The following is a 22,974-nucleotide window of genomic DNA, read 5'->3' on the forward strand; positions in this document are numbered from 1 at the left end:
AAACAGTATATAAAATTAAAACTAAAATATTAAATTTGATTTAAGATTAAAAATGTTAAAATTATAAAGTTATAAAATTATAACAATTTCAAAAAGACTATTAGATTATATAATCTCTCTCTCTCTCTCTCTCTCTCTCTCTCTCTCTATATATATATATATATATATATATATATATATATATATATATATATATTATATATTTGTTTTCTGAGGTTTTCGCGGGTATTTGTATATAGGTCTTTGGTTGTTCGGGTTTTCTCCCGCGTAAAATTGGAAGTGTCTTGGCGACGTTTCGACGAAGTCATATTCGTCATCTTCAGGCTGGTGTTTTTAGTTTCTTGAGCAAGAAACTAAAAACACCAGCCTGAAGATGACGAATGTGACTTCGTCGAAACGTCGCCAAGACACTTCCAATTTTACGCGGGAGAAAACCCGAACAACCAAAGACATACATACATACATACATACATACATACATATATATATATATATATATATATATATATAAAACCAAACAAATAAATGTGAGCACCAGGGAGTGCTAAAAAATTTAATAAAATTTGGTAAAATGTCAATAAAATTACAACAAAACCAATAAAACGCCTAGCTTTCGTCAGCAACTGCTGACATCATCAGGGCTCAAAATGCCGGTCAGTGGGAGAGTCCTCTTTATAGATTGGCCAGAGTCTGCACCCGGCTCCTAGATCTTGTCATTGGGCCTGCTGGAATAGGCTGTTTCCCAGTTGCCGGTTTCTCATTAGCAATAATTGCTTTCTTGCATTTCTTGCTTGTGTAACTGTCATCGGATGTTTTCTCTTTGCCAAATTCGGGGTTTGATGGAACGTCCCCCCTCTCTTTTTTTGCTTTATTGCCACACCCATTTTGTTTAGTTATACCCCTCCATCCTCCCCTTTCCCCACTCCGTTCTGATTGCCCCGTTGCAACGCACTGTCTCTTATTTTCTTTGTGTTTTCCCCAATCATGGTCTCCGCAGATGTTATTCAAGTTAATTGCTATCACACCCCTTGTTTCCTCCTTGCTCCTTGCTTGCACGGTGCCGCCTTGAGGGCTCTTCCGTGTTGCCTGTTGATACGGGCAGATTGGCATTGCGAGGTGGGGTGGGCGGGTCGTATTCCCCAAACATGCTAATGAGGCTGTTTCTCCCCTTTTTGAGTACGATCTGGTAGTTGTTGCCCCCAGGCGTCTCCTTTCTTTATCTCCGATCTTTATACATTCCATCCTAGTTTTAACCAACTCGCCCTGGATGTTCTCTGTACGGCAATCAGGAGCATCAGTCTTCACCACTCTCTCCCCTCCACTCTCGGTGTTCCTCCCATATTTGTTTGGTTTTAAATATGGATATACCCAGGGATCATATTTTTATTGTATGTGGGTCTTTGGTTGTTCGGGTTTTCTCCCGCATAAAATTGGAAGTGTCTTGGCGACGTTTCGACGAAGTCCCATTCGTCATCTTCAGGCTGGTGTTTTCAGCTTCGTGCTTTGAGCAGCAATGTGTGGTCTTAGCTGTTTCTTCCTTTTAACTGCCAGTGGGGGTATGAACTGATTGGGTGGGAGCTTGGCTGTGTTCTGATTGGGTGGAGGTGTGTTCTGAATGGTTAGGGGCTTGGCTGTGCTCTGATTGGCTGGGGGAGTGTTCTGTTTGGTTGTGCTCAGGTTAGTCTGAGTTGCAGGGGGGTTTAAGATTTTGGGCTGCCTTGCTATTTTTTGGCTTCGTGTTCGTGGTCGTGCCTCATCTTCATGGAGGGTGTCAGTTTGCTTCATGTATGGATTGGAGGGGTTTAAAGTGGCTAATGATGCAGCTGTGGTCTGGCTTCTGGTTTGTGGTCGTGCCTCGTCATCGGTGTGGCTTTGGGTTTGTTTTTTGCGTGGATGTGTGGTGGTGACATCCTGTGTGGTTTTTGTGAGTGTAGGTCTGGTATCATTTTTTGTGTTAGGGAGTCGTTTGTCAATAAGGGCGGGTTTCCAAATGGCTGGTAGGCGGGAGGTATCATCTCGCTATAAACTGGATGAGATCATAAAGAAACAAAACTTACAGCCCAGCGACCTACTAGTGAGCTTCGATGTCATATCCCTCTTCACCCAAGTGCCTATCAAAGAAGCCTTGACAGCTATTCAAAACAAATATAACCCCCCCAAACACATCTTAGATCTGACCAACCACTGCCTATCCAACACATACTTCATCTATAATGGACAAAAATACAAACAAACACAAGGAGCACCCATGGGATCACCCCTCTCACCTGTCATTGCCAACCTGTACATGGAACACTTTGAAACCCAAGCTCTAGAAAAATCGGATCACAAACCCAAACTCTGGCTCAGATACGTAGACGACACCTTCATAATCTGGCCACATGGGAAAGAAAAACTGGACAACTTCCTCACACACCTCAACAGCCTACACCCCAAAATACAGTTCACCATGGAAACAGAAACTAACAACCAACTTCCCTTCCTGGATGTCTTAGTCTACAAGAAATCCAATGGCTCCCTAGGACACACCATCTACCAGAAGAAAACACACACAAACCGCTATCTGCACGCTCTCTCACACCACCACCCAGCACAGATCAACTCTGTAGCCAAGACACTCATCTCCAGAACAAAACACTTAGCTGACGAACAACACCTAAAACCCGAACTACACACTCTCACCAATGTACTAACATCCAATGGATTCCATAGAAATAAGATTACAAACCTAATCCAAAAAGAAACCCCCACTAAAATCCAAGACAAAGAACAAGAAAACGGCAAAGCCCTCCTCCCATACATAAAAGGCACCACAGACAGAATCAGTAAGATCCTCCATAAACACAACATCAAAACAGCATTCTGCACAAACAGAAAAATATCCACCATCCTTAGAAACCCCAAAGATAAAATTGAATTAGAAAATCAAGGAGTATACGAAATCCCATGCACCACTTGTCCCACCACATACATCGGACAAACCAACAGAAGAATAAGTGCACGCATTGAAGAACATAAGAACTCAGTCAAAAAAGAGGAACCAACATCTTCCCTGGTCCAACACCTTAAAGCCACAGGACATGAAATTGACTTTAAAAATACCAGAACCATTGCCAAAAGTGAACATTTTAATAACAGAATAATCAGAGAAGCCATCGAGATAGAAAAACGCCCACACAGCATGAACAAGTGAGATGATACCTCCCGCCTACCAGCCATTTGGAAACCCGCCCTTATTGACAAACGACTCCCTAACACAAAAAATGATACCAGACCCACACTCACAAAAACCACACAGGATGTCACCACCACACATCCACGCAAAAAACAAACCCAAAGCCACACCGATGACGAGGCACGACCACAAACCAGAAGCCAGACCACAGCTGCATCATTAGCCACTTTAAACCCCTCCAATCCATACATGAAGCAAACTGACACCCTCCATGAAGAGGACACGACCACGAACGCGAAGCCAAAAAATAGCAAGGCAGCCCAAAATCTTAAACCCCTCTGCAACTCAGACTAACCTGAGCACAACCAAACAGAACACTCCCCCAGCCAATCAGAGCACAGCCAAGCCCCTAACCATTCAGAACACACCTCCACCCAATCAGAACACAGTCCAAGCTCCCACCCAATCAGTTCATACCCCCACTGGCAGTTAAAAGGAAGAAACAGCTAAGAGCACACATTGCTGCTCAAAGCACGAAGCTGAAAACACCAGCCTGAAGATGACGAATGGGACTTCGTCGAAACGTCGCCAAGACACTTCCAATTTTACGCGGGAGAAAACCCGAACAACCAAAGACCCTCATACAAATACCCGCGAAAACATATATACATATATACATATATATATATATATATATATTTCAATTATTGGTAATTGACTATGGATTCACCCAGGATATATATATATATTGGTAATTGACTATGACGTTTTATTGGTAATTGACTATGGATTCACCCAGGATATATTCACCCAGGAGATCTCTCTCTCTCTCTCTCTCTCTCTCTCTCTCTCTCTCTCTCTCTCTCTCTCCTGGGTGAATCCATAGTCAATTACCAATAAAACGTGAACACCAGGAATGTCCATGGGCCGTTGCTGTTGTTGTGGGGGGTGAAAATTCATCCCTAAGGAGACACCCTGCGACAGTACCACGTAACCCTAGGGAAGAAGTTATGGAGGGGATGAATTTTCACCCCCCACAACAACAGCAACGGCCCATGGACATTCAGGAGAATAGTCAACGATTGAGGGACTTCTCCCCCTTTGCTCCAGGACACGCTTCCAGACATGCACACGCTTCCAGACATGCACACGCTTCCAGACAGTGAGAGAACGCTTGCATAATGAGAAAGAGGCAATTAACCAACGAACAATCATTCCTGACCCCCTGAAACCCAAAACAGTGATGATCCAGCAGCATCAAGAAAGAAGGAGGATGGGACCGGCTTGCCCTGTGACGACAGTCCATCAACGGAAACAACAGAGCGCCAATCGGAACGCCCGAGAGAATATAGAGAGAGAGCAGTGTGAATGGGGGGGAAATGCAAATAAGGGTAGAACATGATAGAAACTGTAAAAAAGATCACTGTGTTGATGGAGGGAGGGATACAAAGGAACCAGGCATACGTATTCAAAAAAGGAGGGCACACAAGGGCTTGTATGAGGAGGAAGGAGATATTTAAGGGATTCAGTCTGACGTGGAGTCCGAGAACATTGATAATGGGGTGAAAGAGCAAGTAGATGTCAGACGGAATGGCAATGACAGAAACGGAGTTTATGCAGCCAAAGAGGGAAATGGAAAGCAAGGGATGGGGAGAAAGGCTGAGAGTGCGCCCCCATAGAATGAGGGATGACAATTGGGGAGCAAGTAAAGATCAGAAGAAGGAGGAAAGTAGGAGACACGGAGGTGTGAAGAGGGAACAACTTAGAGATACAAATGACCAAAAAAGGGGAGGAAAGAACCTCCCTAATTCAAGACAGTGGGAGGTAGAGGGGAATAATGACACACCCACAAGCAGTAAAAGCAAGAAAAGAGGAGTCATCAGTATGGAAGCCATAATTAAAAAGCAGTTAAATCAATTAGGACCTACGACAAGATCTAGGAGCCGTGTGCAAATGATGGCTCACCTATAAAGGCACTCTCCCACAGACCAGCATTAACCCTGACGATGTCAGAAGTATCTGACGAAAGCTTGGTGATCGGTGATGGTTTTAAACTTTTATAGTTTATTATATTCCTGGTGTTCACGTTTTATTGGTAATTGACTATATATATATATATATATACACACACACACACACATACACTCATATTTTTAAAGGAGATACTCACCAAATAATCATTGTTGTCATTCATTCTGCGATAACCAGACAATTAGAAAATTCCATGCTTATAAGTCAGATAAATTTAAACAAGATCTTTAAGGTGTTATTATTTAGAAATCATGGAAATAAAAGTGTTATTTCTTGCTATTAATATTGGTATTCAAGATGTAGTTTTCATTGGTATTCAAGATAGTGTTCATTTGCAGATCCATTATGGTGACAGATATTAACATTGTAGTTGGCATGATCAGAATAAGCAGAATCAAATACAAGTTATTTTTAATTTGAGTTGTTTGCTTTTTTTCCCCTCAGACTACAACAGCTGATCAGTTGCTTGAGTTTTTCAAGCAAGTTGGAGAAGTTAAGTTTGTGCGGATGGCAGGTGATGAAACCCAGCCAACACGCTTTGCCTTTGTGGAATTTGCTGACCAGAATTCTGTACCTAGAGCTCTTGCCTTTAATGGAGTTGTGTTTGGAGACAGACCATTGAAGTAAGAAAAACATACTTTTATAATCAATTTCTAACAACATTAGCCAGAATGGAAAGAGTTTGAAAGAGTTGTAGTCCAAACCATCTGGAGAGTATTAGGTTGCCTATTTCTAGCATAATATATACATACATATTCTTCATAGGAAAATTCATATGCATTTCCACAAAATTTGTGCAAGTCCCATGGGTTTACTTAAGCAATATATTGCACACGCTTAACAAATAGTTCTGCTGTATGTCTATGGGGAAAATGCAAATGTTTTTATTGGTAACTCATTGACTTTACTCAAAATGAAACAATACATTTGCTATAATTAGTTAATAAATAGCCTTTGGACAGAAGCCCAACTTATAAGTTGGGGATTTAGCATAGAAAATTTGGTCGGCCTGTGGGAAGTTGAAGTTCACACTTGCCATCTCCAACTATAAATATTTCATAAAATGTGAATGGCAAGATGTTTTTATGAAAACCTGAGAGAATACTTCCACTATGTATATATTATATTTTCATAAAGGCAGCTGCTAAATTGAGACCCAGTTCTGTACTACATTGATAGAGTCCTGTTCTGTGCTAGAGATCTTAGACAATTCACTGTACTGATTGAGAGTCTTGGAAATTGTAGGCTCTCTGGAAAGCACCATGTTAAATGCTGTAAAACTTAGATGTCTCTTTAATTTAATTTAGAGAATAAAGGCATATTTTGAAAAATCAGATCAGAGGCTTCATTTTTGTATTTGTACAGGGATAGGCAATTGGCCACAAACATCATTCCCACATTCTCTTTTATATTCAAGAAGTGTTCTCTTAATATCTAATAAAATTTAAAATGTTATGCTAATTTAATATTTTGCTTGGATCTCATCAAAAGGAAGCAGTAAGCTGAAGCTAAATTGTATCTTGATAGTACAAGTGCCTCTGGGCTTTGGATAGATCTGCATGCATTCTTAGGAAATTAAGAAGGTGGAGAGAAAAGGAAGCTTAGGAGAGCAATAATGTAACAAAAGAATTAGATGTGATCTAGTTAAATTAGAGAGTGATGGAAAGGATTAAGGAGTTATGGGATTATGATTTGACAGAAGGGGAAGAAAAAAAAACATCTGAATTCAAAGATATTTTACTAGCAGGTCTCAGGTCTATCTTGTACCATGTTTTTCAAATTAGTTTTCTATATTGTCAGCTGAGAGGAGGAATAAACAGGTAAGTAATTGTTAAAAGCTATAGGCTTTTATGAGGGGGGCTTGATGGCTCAGCAGTTAAAGATGCTGAGTTTTAACTGGAAAGCCGACAGCCTGGGTTTGAGACCCGAGCGCTGCACAATGGGGTGAACTCCTGTTCCTGCCCAGCTCCTGCCCACCCAACAGTTTGAAAGCAAGCAAAATGCAAGCAAATAAATAGGTACCACTTTGATGGGTGTTCTGTACGCCTTTGGTGTATAGCCATGCTTGCCACATGACCACAGAAAAGGTCTTCGGACAACACTGGCTTTCTCGGCTAAGAAACAGAGATGAGCACTGTGGCCAAGAGTTGGACACCACTGGACAGGCTTTTATGTAAAATGTATCTCTTGATAGTTTTAACCCCTCCCCCCCTTTTAATCATAACATGCAAAAAAAAAAAAGACTGATTATTCCTCACGGAATAATAAGATAAAAAAATCAGTAGTTTTATCTGTCAGACTCATTGTTTTGAAGTCTAGTCCAAACCATTCGTGACCTAATAGAATGAGTCCGTTTTCTACTCAATTGCACAATTTAAAAAAAGATAAAATAAAGCATATGCATAGATGCAGTGAAATAACTAAATAATACCTGTGGTTTAATTTAGAATAAATCACTCCAATAATGCAATAGTGAAGCCGCCTGAAATGACACCACAAGCTGCTGCAAAGGAGTTGGAGGAAGTGATGAAGAGAGTACGGGAAGCTCAATCTTTTATATCAGCTGCTATTGAGCCAGGTAGGCTTTTCCTTGCCCTGTATTTCCACTGGGATAACTCCTGGCATGTATATTTGGTGAAGCATTTTTTCTTCTTCTAGGAAACAGGGAGATGCTATCCTGGGCAGAATTCTTTGGTGGACTCAGTAATTTTGAGGAGTGGTTTAGTACTTTATAATCAAAAATGTGCAGTTAAAGTACCTGATAGCACTGCTTTTTAATGTCAGAGTATTGAATAAGTTCTAATCGTTTAAAAAAAAGTACTATTTTGTTGGCCCATTCTCTGGTCTCCTTAATTCTCCTTTCAGATTTTTCATTCTTCTTACTGCCTGATCTGCTTCCCTATCTTTTTCTTTCTTTTTGGACTTCTTTCTCATTATGGTTTTCAGCTCCATTATTTTGTGTTGAAGTATAACTTTTCCTGGGAACATCAATGTTTTCTTTGAGTGCAGATAAGTAATGTGCTCAGTTGTTCTGCTTTTTTACTTTTAGGTATTGAGATTTAGAGGATACTTCTACATTTATTGAAGTAGTAATAATATCCAGAATCATCAGAAAATTATAATAATTAGAAAAAGGTCAAAACTAGCATTATTCATCTATTCAGCACTTGCTTTTATAAAAACTACTAAAATAATCCATGCAGTTAAAATTAGTCATTTACCAGAACACGAGAAGACAAGTGTCAGGCAAAGTCTAGAGATAACTTGATTTTGTAATGAAAATACTGAAGTAGTTGGCAGATTATCCAAGAAACAAATATCAATCCATGAAATTTTCTTAAGTACCTTACATAGAAAAAGAAATTCTGACCCTTAAAATTCTTGTCCTTATTTGAATAATATGGGATAACTTTTAAAAATGAAAGAAAACTTCATACAGATTATCTTGGTAGTTTTTCTTGATATGGCTAACATCTAGTCAATCTGTTTTCAATAAACAATGTAAAATATGCACATTGAAATTAGTGACCTTAAACACCATAGCTATTTAACTAAGTTTGTAGAATAGTAATGAACATACATTATGAATCAGTCTATCATTTCATTTCATGTTATTAGCTATAACATAAAAACTGAATGAACAAAATTTTATTTTCTTGACTCTGGTTCTAAAATTATTGCCTTTCATATAGGTTGAGTCCATTATGTTCTTAAAGATTTGAGGATTAACTACCTAATTATAGCAATGCTTTGATAGTAAAATTCCAGTGCTATTCATGTGCATTTCTGCATAGTTTTTCAAAATTCTATCAGATTTTATGTGTTTTCTGTCTGAAATCAATTTTACCAAACATGTTTTAATCTTGTGCATTGTGGCAGCAACAAATCCCATTCCTTATTTAGCTAGCTGTTTATAATTATCTGGTTTATGTGTACTGCTGCAGGATGGCTGCACTCAACGAATATATGCAATGACTTTCTTGGATGTTTCTGAAGGATTTTTGCAAAGAAGGAAGATGTGCAGAGAGTAGGCCCCTTGCAATATATGTGGTACATTCCACTTGTGCCAGATTGTTAGCTGGGATCTTTAAATATTCTGAGCTTACACTGCAAAGTCGTTTTTTCTCTCAGAGTCTGGAAAGAGCAATGAAAGAAAAGGTGGTCGATCACGTTCCCATTCACGTTCAGAATCCAGATCTAGTTCAAAATCTCGAAGGAAAAGATCACTCTCAAAACGCAGGTAAGTCTTCTACATAAGGCTTCTCTGAGATCTACAGTGAATTTGTCTTCTCCTATGTCAGCTAAGGCAGGTGTCCCCAGTTCCCAGCCGTGGCTCATTAGGAACTGGGCTGCGTAAGCAGCGGGCGAGCGCACAAAGCTTTATTTGTGCACGTGTGGGATTAGGTTACTCACACAAAACCATCCCCTCGGCTAGTGCCATCTCTGCTGCCACTGCTGCCAATTCATGGAGCCGTGAATTACAGGGGTTACAGGGATTACTGTGATACAGCTGAACTTGTATTTTGAGATCCTTTTGTCCAGTTTAAGAAGCTAGTAAATTATGGCATGAATTTTCAGATCTTTATGCAGCTCTGAGGTGGTACCCAAATTATTGAAATTTAATATTTTCACATGCAAAGCAAATGCATTAATTTTCTCTTAATTTGTGCTAAGTTAAGTTGAATGGTGGCCATGAATAAAATTACTAAGAATCCTGATTTATCACAATGGGTGAAAAACTTGCAGTCCTTCTTCTTAGACGTTATTATAGTATTCTGAACTGGGAACTTTTTTCTTATTCAGATATGAATTCCTTGCTTGTTGCCAATGTGCTAAGATTGCATACACATAAAAATTGTTTCTACAAATTCAGCCTGGTCTGAAAGTTAAATCAAAATGCACTGATTTAGATGACAAATGGAATTTTCAGTTTTTGGTTAAGTTAGAAGGAGGGTTCTAACAAGGAGGACCAAGATGAGATTGCGCCTTCTTTGTGCATCAATATTTTAATGTAGTGTAAATTGTGATAGTGGTGATATATGCTACAGAAAATAAAAACAGAGAAAAATGAGAAGTGTGTCAAGATTGAAAAGTAAAATTGTTGTAGATAACCTGAGAAGTAATAATAAATATATAATGTTTTTTTTAAATCCAAAAATTCTTTAGACACAGATTTCACAAACATAATAATACATTATGAGAAAGATGTATATGAGAATACCAAAATGCTTCCATTATAATGTTATTAGAAATGATTATGAAAAATATATGTCTTGATCCATAGCATTCATCCCAAGAAAGTGCCACCTAGTTAATATTCATATTTGTCTCCAGCCATTTTTTTTACATCCAGTAATTAATATATACTGAAATTTTAAGACCTTACTAAAAACATGAAGTATTAATAAGTAAATGTATTTCTTAAATTCTGTTCCTTCTTATCCATCAATCCACATTGTTGCTCATATGATTGAAGTTTCTCCTGTGATGGAGTAGGCAGTCTAGCTTCTCCCCATGCATGGCTGTAAGGATTATTGCTAAAATTGGCATAATAAGCTTCATAGGTTAGTTTCTCTTCCCTTGCCCCCTTCCCAAAATGGGAGACACAGGGGTGTTACAATATATAATTAATACTAAATTCAGATGCCTTGAACTGGCTGTGCATGTTATTTTATTATGTTGTACTTTTGGAAGAACTTTTGTAGCCCTTTTTGTAAACTGATAAATTATAAGATTATCATCATTTGTTGCCTTTCTTACAATAGTTGCCTTTTGCTTTGAATATTTTAGTTGCCTTTTGCTTTGAAATTGGGTTTGGAACATATTATTTGGCTTTTCATGTTGTTTAACAATTTGTGAATGTTCTATTTTTTTAAAAAAAATGCACAATAATGCAGGCAACAAGGAAGAAAACCAATATAATTTATAGTATTTAGCCTCTACAATTATTTGTTGCAGGAGTAGATCCCGTGATAGATCACGCTCTAGTCAAAAGGACAGACGCAGATCCAAAAGTCCATCCAAAAATCGTTCAAAGTCTAAAGAACGCCAAAGATCAAGAAGCAGCTCTCCTTCTCGGTGAGATTACTATAATTAATACTATCACATATTTCTGATATTATCATCTTGCTATAGAATTATAATTGTATGTTATCCAGCTGTATATTTAATGGTCACCACAAATGGCATGAGGATAGATCAGTTAGCATAATATTATTTTCCTTTACTGATTTTTCTATCTCTCTGCTAGATGCTATTTTGTAATTTTTCTGCCATCAGTAATTGCTGCACCCTGTTAAAAGACAAGTTTAGGAATTGAGTTTACTTGACTTGTGCTCTCTTACAGTGAATATTGGATAAGATGAATTAATAAATATTTTCTTTCCACAGGGAGAAGAGAAAAGAAAGCAAAGAGAGGATTAGAGAAAAAGAGAAGATTAGAGAGAGAGACAGAGATAAAGAAAAAGAGAAGGATAGAGGTAGAGAAAAGGATAGGGGCAGGGAAAAAGATAGAGGCAGAGAAAAGGATAGAGGAAGAGAGAGGGAGAAGGAGAAGACCAAGGATAGAGAGAAGGAACGAATGAGAGATAGGGATAAGGAGCGAGAAAAAAACAAAGAGAAGGAGAAAGAGAAAGAAAAAGAGAAGGAGAAAGCAGCAGATATGGAAAAAGATAAGAGAGAAGATTTGGACAAAGAAGGAGAAAAGGAAAAGGAGAGAGAGACAGAAGGAGACAAAAAAAAGGATGACAAAGAATATGTCAGAGAAAAGGAGGAACACAAAGATAAAGGAAAGGAGGGAGAGAGGGACTGTGAAAGAGACAAAGAAGGGGTGAAGGCAAAAGACAAAGAAAGAGATCGAGACAGAGAGAGAGATGAAAAAAAGAAAAAGGAGAAGAGATCTAAAACACCCCCTAGAAGCTATAGTTCCTCAAGAAGATCACGTAGTGCTAGCAGGTTTGATTTTTTTTGAAGTTCTTCAATTCATTTTCTTTAAAATTGAAATTGTAGTAAATAGTATATTTAGTGTGCATTAGTGCATACTAAGACAATGATAAGATTTATTTGATACCTATTTAATCCCTTCAGATTTGATATCTGGAGGGATTAAATTAGGGCCACATAATGAATCAATTACCATGTACTTTGATCTGTTAAATATGAAGGATTCCAGAAATAAACCTTTGGTACTTCTAAGACAAGATTTTTCTTGTGCAAATCCCTTGCCTTGTCTTGATATTTACACATGAAGTTCATATAATCATGCAATAAACTTCCATACACAGCCTTATATATATTTGGTTATTCATCAGATAAGTAAATAGCCTCTGCTGCATTGCAAGTGTTTGTTCTTCAAAATATATCTCATCAGTTTTCTTTTAAATCAACTGGACTTGTGTTAGGTTTTAATACATTTTTATATGAATTGTATAGACAGGGCCATTATGCCAAATTATGGTTTAGCATAATAAGCACCCAGAGCAGCTTATAGAAGGCTCTCTGTTTTTCTCTGGTAAGGATAAAAACAGTAACTGTTGCTTTTGAATCAAAATGTGCACTGAACTAACTTTATAGGTGAGGTTGACTGCAATTTAAGATGTACATGATAGAGCAACCTGAGCTTAATTAAATTAGTAATTCCCACTGGACTTCCAATTTTTGATTAATGGATCTTACAGAGATCGAAGGAAGAGGAAGAGTCGAAGTCCTTCAAAGTCTCCTAGATCATCCAAAATCACAAAAAGGAAATCATCTCAGTCACCATCTCCAAGGAGGTAAGTGAATAGATTTATCATGCAGAGTTTTTGTACTGTTCAGATTCTTCTGCAGTACATGCCTCTCATTAATAGCAGACAGATTAATGCAAAAAGAAACATTGAACAAAGAGAGAAACAGAAAACATATGTCTGGCTTTTGTTCTTTGACTATAATTATCTTCAAGGGTTTTTTTCTTTTTAGGATATTCTAAATAATTTACCTTAAATTGTGTGTGTGTGTGTGTGTGTGTGTGTGTGTGTGTGTGTGTGTACACTAACCATTATTGTTCCTTTGAAATATAGAATTCACTTTAAAAATAATTTTTTGTAGCCGTTCCCTGACTGGAAATTGAAAAAACACCCTAGAAAAAAAGATAGTGGTAAACCAATTCTCTAAAGACTGCAGAGGAAACATGTTTGAACTTGGCTTGGAGCAGTCTTTAGCCTAATTGTTGTTATTGGAGCTTGCTGCAGCACATCCTAAAGGGATTATTAAGGCCCAGTGTTTTTTAGTTTGATGGGTAAAAAAAAGATCTTGCAAAGTTGGAATTGATTGATTGAACTTTTTAGTCCCACCCAGTCTGCCGTTACCACTGCAGCCACACCCACCCAATGGGCCACACCCCCAATTGGCGACACCCAGCCAGTGGGCCACACCCACCCGGCACTTGATGCATAAGTGGGTTTTGGGTTGCAGTTTGGGCACTTGGTCTCTAAAAGGTTCGCCATCACTGAACTAAGATATATTTTTTTTAAAAAAATGCTAAATTTAACATTTATAAAACATTTTTCTATTGCTAGGTATTCTATGTTGAGCAGCCAAATTATTTAATGCAAATTTATCTGCCAATTTTGAGAATAGTTGATTATTTTTATCCAGGTATCTTGAGTAAAATCTAAAATTAGCTTCCCTATGTTTAAAGTAAGTATTTAGAAGAAATTGCTAAAATAAATTTTACTTTTTCTGTCATTAAATATATTAAGTACTATGAGCTTGTTGCAATGTTATTTGTCATGAATTCAGTATTGTTTGAGGATGTGTGACTTTGCTGATTGTTCTTTAATGAATTCATATGAAAATATCTGTAAGCATGAAATGAATCATCCTATTTACATTAGGGGGGTATAATATTTTTTCCAAAACAGAAGCAAGAAAGAGAAAAAGACGGAGAAGGAGAGAGATATAAGTAATGATGGAAGAGAGAGGGAGAGGTCTACCTCAAAGCAAAAGAGTAGTAAAGACAAAGAGGTCAAACAAAAATCAGATAAAATCACAATTGTGAAGGTAAGTCTATTTTGATTAAGCCAATGCAATCATTGTAGAATATTTTAGGAAGACTTCAGTGACTGCTGCCTTTCATTGGTTCTTTGGATACCTCCTGAATTGTATTTAATTACTGAAAAATTCTCTTCTCAATTCCTCAGTAATTGCAAGCAAGAACAAGAAGTCATAAATACCATATTCCTTTTTTAAAAAATAACCAAATAGTTTAGTGTGAAAGTACACAATTTGCAGTGTTGAATTTTATTCTTTTGGGGCCTTCTCAGAATTATTCCCTTGGTAGAATGTTGTTTCCAATAAGAAGGAAAGACAATTGTTCTTAATTGCAGAAGATGAAGTAAATCAGTTGTATTCAGTTTTAGCATATTTTCTAATACTGTTCTGAAGTTAATAATAAACTAAATAATATATGTATGTAATAAGCTATCTTGAGTGGTATTTCTACAAGAAATACATTAAATAGCAATTTTAATGGTTTTGTAGCTATCTGTTGTAATGAATAGGTAGACAAGTTCCCAATACCCTTTAGTGGCAGCCAGCAACCAGATAGGATTGAGTTGACTCCACTTTTACAAGAGCAAGCTGCTCCCCTTAGCACTGTAGGCTGGAAGAACGTTGGTAGACATAGAAAGAGGAGGGTTTTCAGTGAGGGTTTTTAATCACCAAAATTCTCTTAGAAGCCTATATTTAATTTTAAATATTTCTCTGTATCCTATTGAATTGTTGTCATGTAACAGTTCATGGAAGAAGATTATGCCCACCTATTCCCCTGCCCCTCCCCTATTTTCAAAAGGTGTTTTTTTTTGTTTCGTTTTTTGAGTAAAATGAGCATGGAAGTAATTCTCCCCCCCCCCTTCACTGTTCAGAGTAGAACTCACATTTTGCATAACAAAAGGGTTGCTTTGGGGCCAGGAGAAACACTGAACCTTTCTCAGGAGCTGCAGTAGTGGTTTTGCAAGCTTGGCAAAATTAGGGATGAATTTCCTGTAGAAGTTAGCAAAGCCTAGAAGGTGCTGCAGTCTTTTGCATAACAGGGAATGGTAGTGGAAATACTGTAATAGAATAGACTGCACCTTTGCTGGATCCATCTAAATGCTTTCTGGATATTCTACAACCCAAGTCAAATTGAATGTGCATTTTTCTAATTTAGCAAAGAGCTTATTGTCTTGCAATTTGTGCAATATATTTCTCATATGAGTTACATGCAAGCAGGGATCTTCAGAATAAACCAAGAGGTTATGCAATAGACAATAATGTCTTGCAGAAATGTTTCTTTGTGAAGCTAGAAAAATTTTTTGGAATAAATCAGGCCGAAAGACATCACTATGTATTCAAATCTCCTGTACCTTGTATCGAAGATTCATACCCTTCTTTCATTCTGATTAGGTTGTAAGCACTTCTCAAGTCTAGTTTTGTAAAGGGGATGTTTTTAGTAACTGGTTTAGTAGATCTGAGATGGTGTCTAATCAGTGCTTTTTTATAAAAAAAAAAAAAATGGTGCTTACACACATCATACAACCCGCCTTGCCTACCCTACAAGGTTCCATCCAAAAAAGGTGCTGGAACTCCGTTCTGGGCGTTCTATGACAAAAAAAAAGCCCTGTGTCTAATTGTCACTTTGTTCAGGTCCTTGTAGTCATGAATTGTGTGCATTTGGGTTCTCTCCTTTCCCTTTAGATTGGCTGTTTTTCTTTTTTGTCCCAAAGGTGCCTTTTCCAAATGATTTGCTTCTCATCCAAGAAGCTTCTTCAGTTCTAGCTCAGTTCTTCAGTTCTACAATTAATGTAGTAACTAAATTATAAAACAAATGTTAGCAATATAAATTCAACAAAATATAATAACTCCAAGTAGCCCGGTTTATTGTATCTCTTGCCTTAGTCCCTAAATGTATATTTTAAAAACTATTGCTTTTAAAAGCTTCCTAAATCCTAGGGTATGGTTCTTTCATTTGGTGGAAGATAATTTCCCATTCTGTGTAGCAGGTTTAGATAGTTAATTGGTGGCTAGCTAATGATTACTATAGAAATAGAAGAAACTAATTGTTGCAGTACTAATAGCAATAGAAGGATGCAGTGTTCTCAAGGAACTGGCAGATGTGATCTCAGAACCACTGAACTATATTTTTCAAAGATCTTGAAGCACTGGGGAACTACCAGAGAACTGGAAAAGAGCTGATGTTGTTCCCATCTTCAAAAAAGGAAAAAAAAATGGACCCAGGAAATTACAGACCTATCAGCCTGACCTCAATACCTGGGAAGATTTTGGAAAAGATAATCAAACAACAAATCAGGGAACACCTAGAGGCAAACAAAGTCATTACTAAAAGCCAACATGGGTTTGTCAAAAACAGATCATGCCAGACAAACCTTATTGAATTCTTTGACCAAGTGACAAAATTAGTGGATCAGAGGAATGCTGTGGATATAATTTACTTGGACTTCAGCAAGGTATTTGATAAAGTAGATCACAACCTACTACTCGATAAGATAGAAAAATGTGGGTTAGACAGCATCACCACCAGATGGATTCGTAGCTGGATGACTGGCCATACTCAGCATGTGGTCCTCGATGGAACTGCATCTACATGGAGGGAAGTGTGTAGTGGGGTGCCCCAGGGCTCTGTTCTGGGCCCAGTGCTCTTCAACATCTTCATCAATGATTTGGACGAGGGGATAGATGGGGAACTCATCAAATTTGCGGATGACACCAAGCTGGCAGGAATAGCCAACACTCCAGAAGACAGGCTTAAGATACAGGAGGACCTGGACAGACTTGAACACTGGGCGCTATCTAACAAAATGAAATTCAGTGGTGAAAAAAGTAAAGTTCTACATTTAGGCAAGAAAAACCAAATGTACAGGTATAGTATAGGGGGTACCTTGCTCAATAGTAGTAATTGTGAGAGGAATCTCGGAGTCCTAGTAGACAATCACTTAAATATGACCAGCAGTGTGCTGCAGCTGCCAAAAAAGCCAACACAGTGCTGGGCTGCATTAACAGAGGGATAGAATCAAGATCATGTGAAGTATTAATACCACTTTACAATGCCTTGGTAAGGCCACACTTGGAATACTGCATTCAGTTTTGGTCACCACGATGTAAAAAAGATGCTGAGACTCTAGAAAGAGTACAGAGAAGAGCAACAAAGATGATTAGGGGACTTGAGGCTAAAACATATAAGGAACGGTTGCTGGAATTGGGTATGTTTAGTTTAACGAAGAGAAGGACAAGGGGGAACATGATAGCAGTATTCCAATACCTCAGGGGCTGCCATAAAGAAGAGGGAATTAAGCTATTTTCCAAAGCGCCTGAAGGCAGGATGAGAAGCAACGGATGGAAACTGATCAAGGAGAGAAGCAACTTAGAAGTAAGGAGAAACTTCCTGACAGTTAGAACAATTAACTAGTGGAACAACCTGCCTGTAGAAGTGGTGAATGCTCCAACACTGGAAGTTTTTAAGAAGAAACTGGACAGCCATTTGTCTGAAATGGTATAGGGTTTCCTGCCTGAGCAGGGGGTTGGACTAGATGACCTCCAAGGTCCCTTCCAACTTTATCATTATCATCATCATCATTATTATTATGTATTGTGAATTTCATTAAAAAGTTGGCATTTAAAAATAAGTAATTCAGAGGTTTCAGTTTTTTATCAGATGTTTCTTTCTTTCCTTTTCTTCCTTCCTTTCCCTTTCTCTTTCTTTCTTTCTTTCTTTCTTTCTTTCTTTCTTTCTTTCTTTCTTTCTTTCTTTCTTTCTCTCTCTCTTTCTTTCTGTCTTTATTTCTTCCTTTCCCTTTCTTTCCCTTTCTTTTCCTTTCTTTCTTTCTTTCTTTCTTTCTTTCTTTCTTTCTTTCTTTCTTTCTTTCTTTTTTCTTTCTTTCTTTCTTTCTGCATTTTTTATACACGGGGTTGAAAGGAAGTGACTGGCCTAAAGCTATTTTTTTTAACAGAAAAGTTACCAGTTAATGAGGGAGGGCTCATTTTTTTGAATCTAGAACTAATTGTGCTTACCTATTGTCAGGCATTAAATACTGGAATTCAACAATCGCTATTAATTTTCTTATTCGGGAAGCTTCGGAATATACATATATTTGGCTGGATGCACAGCATTACGATCTAAATACAGTAGAACTCTAGTTCTCTGGAAAGAACTATTCAGCAGAAAGTTATGGAATGGAATGTGTAATAAAAATAGTAGAAGAAAGAATTTCTATGTTGCTTAGACAGTGGAAGAGTGTCTTAACTTCTATAGCAAGAATGTCAATGGATCTCAAAATATATCTTATACAACAAAATAGGCTTAAGTGCCAGACATTTCTTACAAAGTTGTGGTTGATATGAGAAAAATGTTTTAAAATTCAAATTTTGGAGTGCATGAGAGTGCATATCCTCAAAAATCAATTAGATAAGTTTGATGTGTATTTTTTATTTCTTGCCTTTTAAATATTTTTTCTTTATTTATAAAGGATAAAGATCTCAGTAAAGAGAATAAAAATTCTGAAATCAATAAAGCAGCAGTGGAAGAGGAGACAACAATTGCAGCAGAAATGGAACAACAACAGAATGGGAATTGCCAACCAAATGAAGAAACAATCTCAGTTATAACTGAAGATGTGTAGAATGTTGATTGGACATTTGACCCATTTGGCAAAAGAAACAAGACTTTTTCTCTGATCTCAAAAATCCATCAAAAGAGGATAAAAAATTATTAAGCAATCAACTGGACATAACATATTGTACTAGCAGCTATTCCAGTCTTGATGGTTTGGTCAGTTTGAGGACACACAAGAAGCCAAGGCTGACCAATAGGATATGCTGTGACAAAACCAAACAGCAATGGTCAAATTGTAAAATAAAAAGTGGTTGCAGTCTACTATCCTGAAAAGCTACACAGAGATGCATTTGGAAGTTGTTAAAATATTTGTAGGTTGATAAATTTTGTTTTTCTTATGGTTTTAAAACTAAACTCCATGTGATATGTTTTGATGATGTGCTTGGAAATGGTGCAGAAATAAACATATTTCCCTTGATGTTGTAAATTACAGTGATGAAAAGTTTTAACCCAACACAGTTTTATAGTTGTGTTTATGCCCACAAAGGCAAGTGAAGATTCTTTCCTCTGTTGTTTGTGACTTTCTTTTTATATTTTAAAAAAATTCTTTAGAACATAAATCTAAAATTCTTCTCTTAACTAGTAGTTGATCAATGCATGCTAATTCTAAAAAGAAGATCCATGTTTGTACTAGAGTTCCATTCTTCCAATTATAAGCACATCTATGTAGTAATTCCAAACAACTGACTTTCTCTTGAGTTGTATTACAGGGTGCCTAGTAACTTGCAAATAGAACAGAAAGCGAAAAATGAATTTTTACTTTTGAATGGAGATGTAGAGCACAAGCTGATGCTTTAGTGCCTTTGACACAGAGAATAGTGATTTCTGGTAATGTAGAGGTTATTTTTTTTAATTTCTCTGTTTATGAGTTGCTCTTTTTGATGATTCAATCACACCAGATGTCAATCATATCAACCATTAATTATTTAAAATAATTAGATCTCTTGATTTTATCCCTAGCTAATTGCTGTTTAGGGACCATAAAAAGGCGGGCATGATCCAGCATACAATCCAGTTAATCCATTCATTTTTTCAGATCATATACTGAATCAGGCAGATGAATAGTGCTAAATAAAAGTAATTGACCTCTCAACAGGACTGGAGCATAAAAAGCTCCCTTTAAAAGTATGTATATAAGAGGTTATTTCTATACTACTTGTGTAACATCACAAGTAAAGAAGTAATTAAGATTTCTGTTCTGTTTGATAAAGATCTGAAAGAAAATAATTATGATGAGTGCAACTCATTGCAGCCTTTTAAAATTTACAGCAAAGGATTATACCTTATAATACAGTTGCCGTAAAATCAAGAACTATTTGAATACAATGTAATACAAACATATGGCTTTATAGCACTGAAAAAAGGTATGAAAAGCCAAATAATTATATAGCTTTCAGTTTGTGTTCTCTATATTTGTGTTTATGGACAGATAGGTGAATATTTATAGAAAAATGAAAGCTATAAGGTAATAGAGCCCATAGATTGTGACACTGCTTTAGTAGCTCATTGTTGGGTGAGGTTTTTTGTTTTTTTTGTTACAGTCTAAAGTTTCTTCAAAAATAAAACTTTAGTGAATGCTTTACCATGTAAAGTATGGACAGTAATTTTTGATGTTTATGCCACATGAAGTTGGCTAGCGAACAGCTTATTCTGATAAAGCAATGACAGATCTGAAGAACTGTGAAAGATTGTGTCTTGGAACAGCAGCTGTCATATTTATGATGTGTAAGTAGCGTAGAGCAAAGATTGTATACTCGCTATCTTTGGTACCATCACTAATAAATTTTAGTATTTTAGAGAGAAGTAGTTTTGATTTGCTTTTTAAAGTAATGCCTGGAAGTTGATTATCATTTACTACAATAGCTGCATTTTGTTATGTGGATACTTTGGTTTGCGTTGGTATATAACAAAGTAAAAAAAAATGGAATACAGAGGAGTATGTATTAAAAGGTTATAACTTTTCAGTATACAGTAATGGTTAGTACTTTGTGTTTCTCAAATATTCCAAATTATTTTACATATATTGCCAAAGATAGTATTACTTTAATTTACAAGCAGAGGCTGAGATGGTTACAGTTGGCCTAGTGAAGCTTTGATTGGGATCAATTTAAAATTAATGTAGTAGCTGAATAGGTTGTCTTGTAAGTCTACAATGAAATCCTCTTTTCCTATTGAAATTGCATCAGATCATTGAGACACTTTTTGTTTTGTTTCTGTGTAGTTCCACAGGAATACATAGACATTTCATTATACAAAATATTGCACCAAATTGAAGAATACTGTAGTCAGTGTTTGCATGATCTTTTCTTCTACAGTTTTTCCTGAGGGCTCAGATTCCTCCTAAAGTTGCAGTGGGGGGTGGGGGGAGGGGGCAGATGAAGACAGAAAGATGTAGAGCAAAGAAGAGAAAGAGCAAAGGCTGCACAGGCTTCCTTACAGAATTCTGAAAACAATTGTTAAAAAATCCCAAAGTATACAATTTATTCCAATGTGACCAAAAAGTCTGTATAAGATAGTGTTGTCAGCTTAAAAACATATAAATTCTCAAGTTGAATTTATTTTTTTAAAAATTTCCACAAAATTGTTAGCAAGGACACAGCCTATCTTTCTGCTCATGCATCGTTACTTCACAAATGTGTAGCTCAAGGTTGTAGAATAATCTGTCTTTAATGTCACATATAGAAATGACAGATTTGGAGATACAAGGATTGTATAATGGGTGCATATGATGACCCTGTTGTCTGCCAGAGCATCTTGCATAAATGTGGAAAGAGCTTCTATCTGCACAGGTGCCAAAGAAGCTAACTTTGCTAAATGTTGCTGACAAGACACTGGGCATAGTAATTTTAGATCCTTAGAGGACTGAAAAACGCGTTAGAACAATTAAACAAGTTTGGGATTTACCTTGCACTTTCCAAGAGTTCTAGTAATATAAATTTAGAAGTAACTTATTCCATAGTGCCATCAAAAATAAAGTCATAACACAATGGGGGGGGGGTTAAACTGAAAAGCATGAAAGATACTGTACTTGTTTTAATTTCCACTCCCTTACCACACATTCTGCTATCAAGCCAATTCCAGTCTGAGTCTCTGATTAAAAAGATTTTTTTTGAAAATTACTAGCTCAGTGTTATGCCTTTTTTAAATACTATTTTATTTCATTTAAACAATTTTATAGCTGACCATCTTCGCATGCAATTCTGGGCAATTCACAACAATATAAATCAGAAAATGAAACCAAAATCTGGCATCTGTTCCATTCTTGAATACATCCAGCAGAAACCCACAGGTCCCCAGCTCCTATCCTAAAGTCTGGGAGAAGACTAAAAGGTTCTGTTGGCTCCTGGGTTTGGGGGTGGGTGGGAGATAACTCCATGAAAAAGGCATACTTTATACTTCCCGCTAGATAATATTCAGAGGAAGGGACCTGGAGTTGTCCACTCTATCCAACTGAGTGGGCAGCCCTGAAAATAACCTGGCCTTCTTCCATGTGGCACTTTAAAAGTGGAAACTGGCACCTTGGATTGTATCCGGAAAGCGAGAGGTTTGCATAATAGATTAATATGGACAAATTGAGTGTACAGCAGCACATTGCTGCATTCTGGACCAGTTTTAACTTCTGAGTGGTCTTCAGGGGTAGCCCCATAGCCAAAGAAATAGTGATTACAGCATGAATAATTGAGCAAGTTCCTGTCCATAAAGTTTAAATACTAAATAGCATAAACTCTTATTGGTAAATACTAATTTCTAAGTGACTTTATTTATATCAGAGAGCTTCAGGAGAAAATTTGTAAGCTTAACTAAAAAAACCAGTTCATTGCAAAAATATCAATATAGTTATTTGATATATTAATTTCTTTTCTTTTTTTGAAACACATTTTATTGGTTTTTTCAATCTTAGAAAAAGGTGCTCAGGACACACCGTGGTGATTGGGTAATCAAACATTCAACAATAGAACCATATATATATAAGTCAACTCAATACATTCAATGTCCCCTCTATATTTCCCTCAACTAGCATAATACATTTAAAATATTCCATTTCTAATTTAAATTTCTATAACTGCTAAACCTGTTTTAAAACTTTGTAAATTTACAATTACCATAATCAAATTTAACTTTA

At 36.8% G+C, this 22,974-nt stretch overlaps 1 protein-coding gene across 6 annotated transcripts in view; it reads left to right on the top strand.

The window, feature by feature from the left end:
* Positions 1-21,970, top strand: part of SREK1 (splicing regulatory glutamic acid and lysine rich protein 1) — a 40,557-nt gene extending 18,587 nt beyond the window's left edge. For all 6 annotated transcript variants that reach the window (XM_039365144.1, XM_039365150.1, XM_039365160.1 and 3 more), the window contains 8 exons: positions 5,651-5,829; positions 7,654-7,784; positions 9,338-9,446; positions 11,165-11,284; positions 11,597-12,160; positions 12,883-12,978; positions 14,107-14,245; positions 18,706-21,970. In XM_039365144.1, coding sequence (XP_039221078.1) covers positions 5,651-5,829; positions 7,654-7,784; positions 9,338-9,446; positions 11,165-11,284; positions 11,597-12,160; positions 12,883-12,978; positions 14,107-14,245; positions 18,706-18,858 — 1,491 coding nt within the window. In that variant the 3' untranslated portion in view covers positions 18,859-21,970. The remainder of the gene's footprint in view (positions 1-5,650; positions 5,830-7,653; positions 7,785-9,337; positions 9,447-11,164; positions 11,285-11,596; positions 12,161-12,882; positions 12,979-14,106; positions 14,246-18,705) is intronic.
* The last annotated feature ends 1,004 nt before the right edge of the window (positions 21,971-22,974 follow it).

Source organism: Crotalus tigris, unplaced genomic scaffold, assembly GCF_016545835.1.
Source record: "Crotalus tigris isolate CLP2741 ecotype Arizona unplaced genomic scaffold, ASM1654583v1 scf7180000017592.2434428, whole genome shotgun sequence".
NCBI classification, from domain to species: Eukaryota; Metazoa; Chordata; class Lepidosauria; order Squamata; family Viperidae; genus Crotalus; species Crotalus tigris.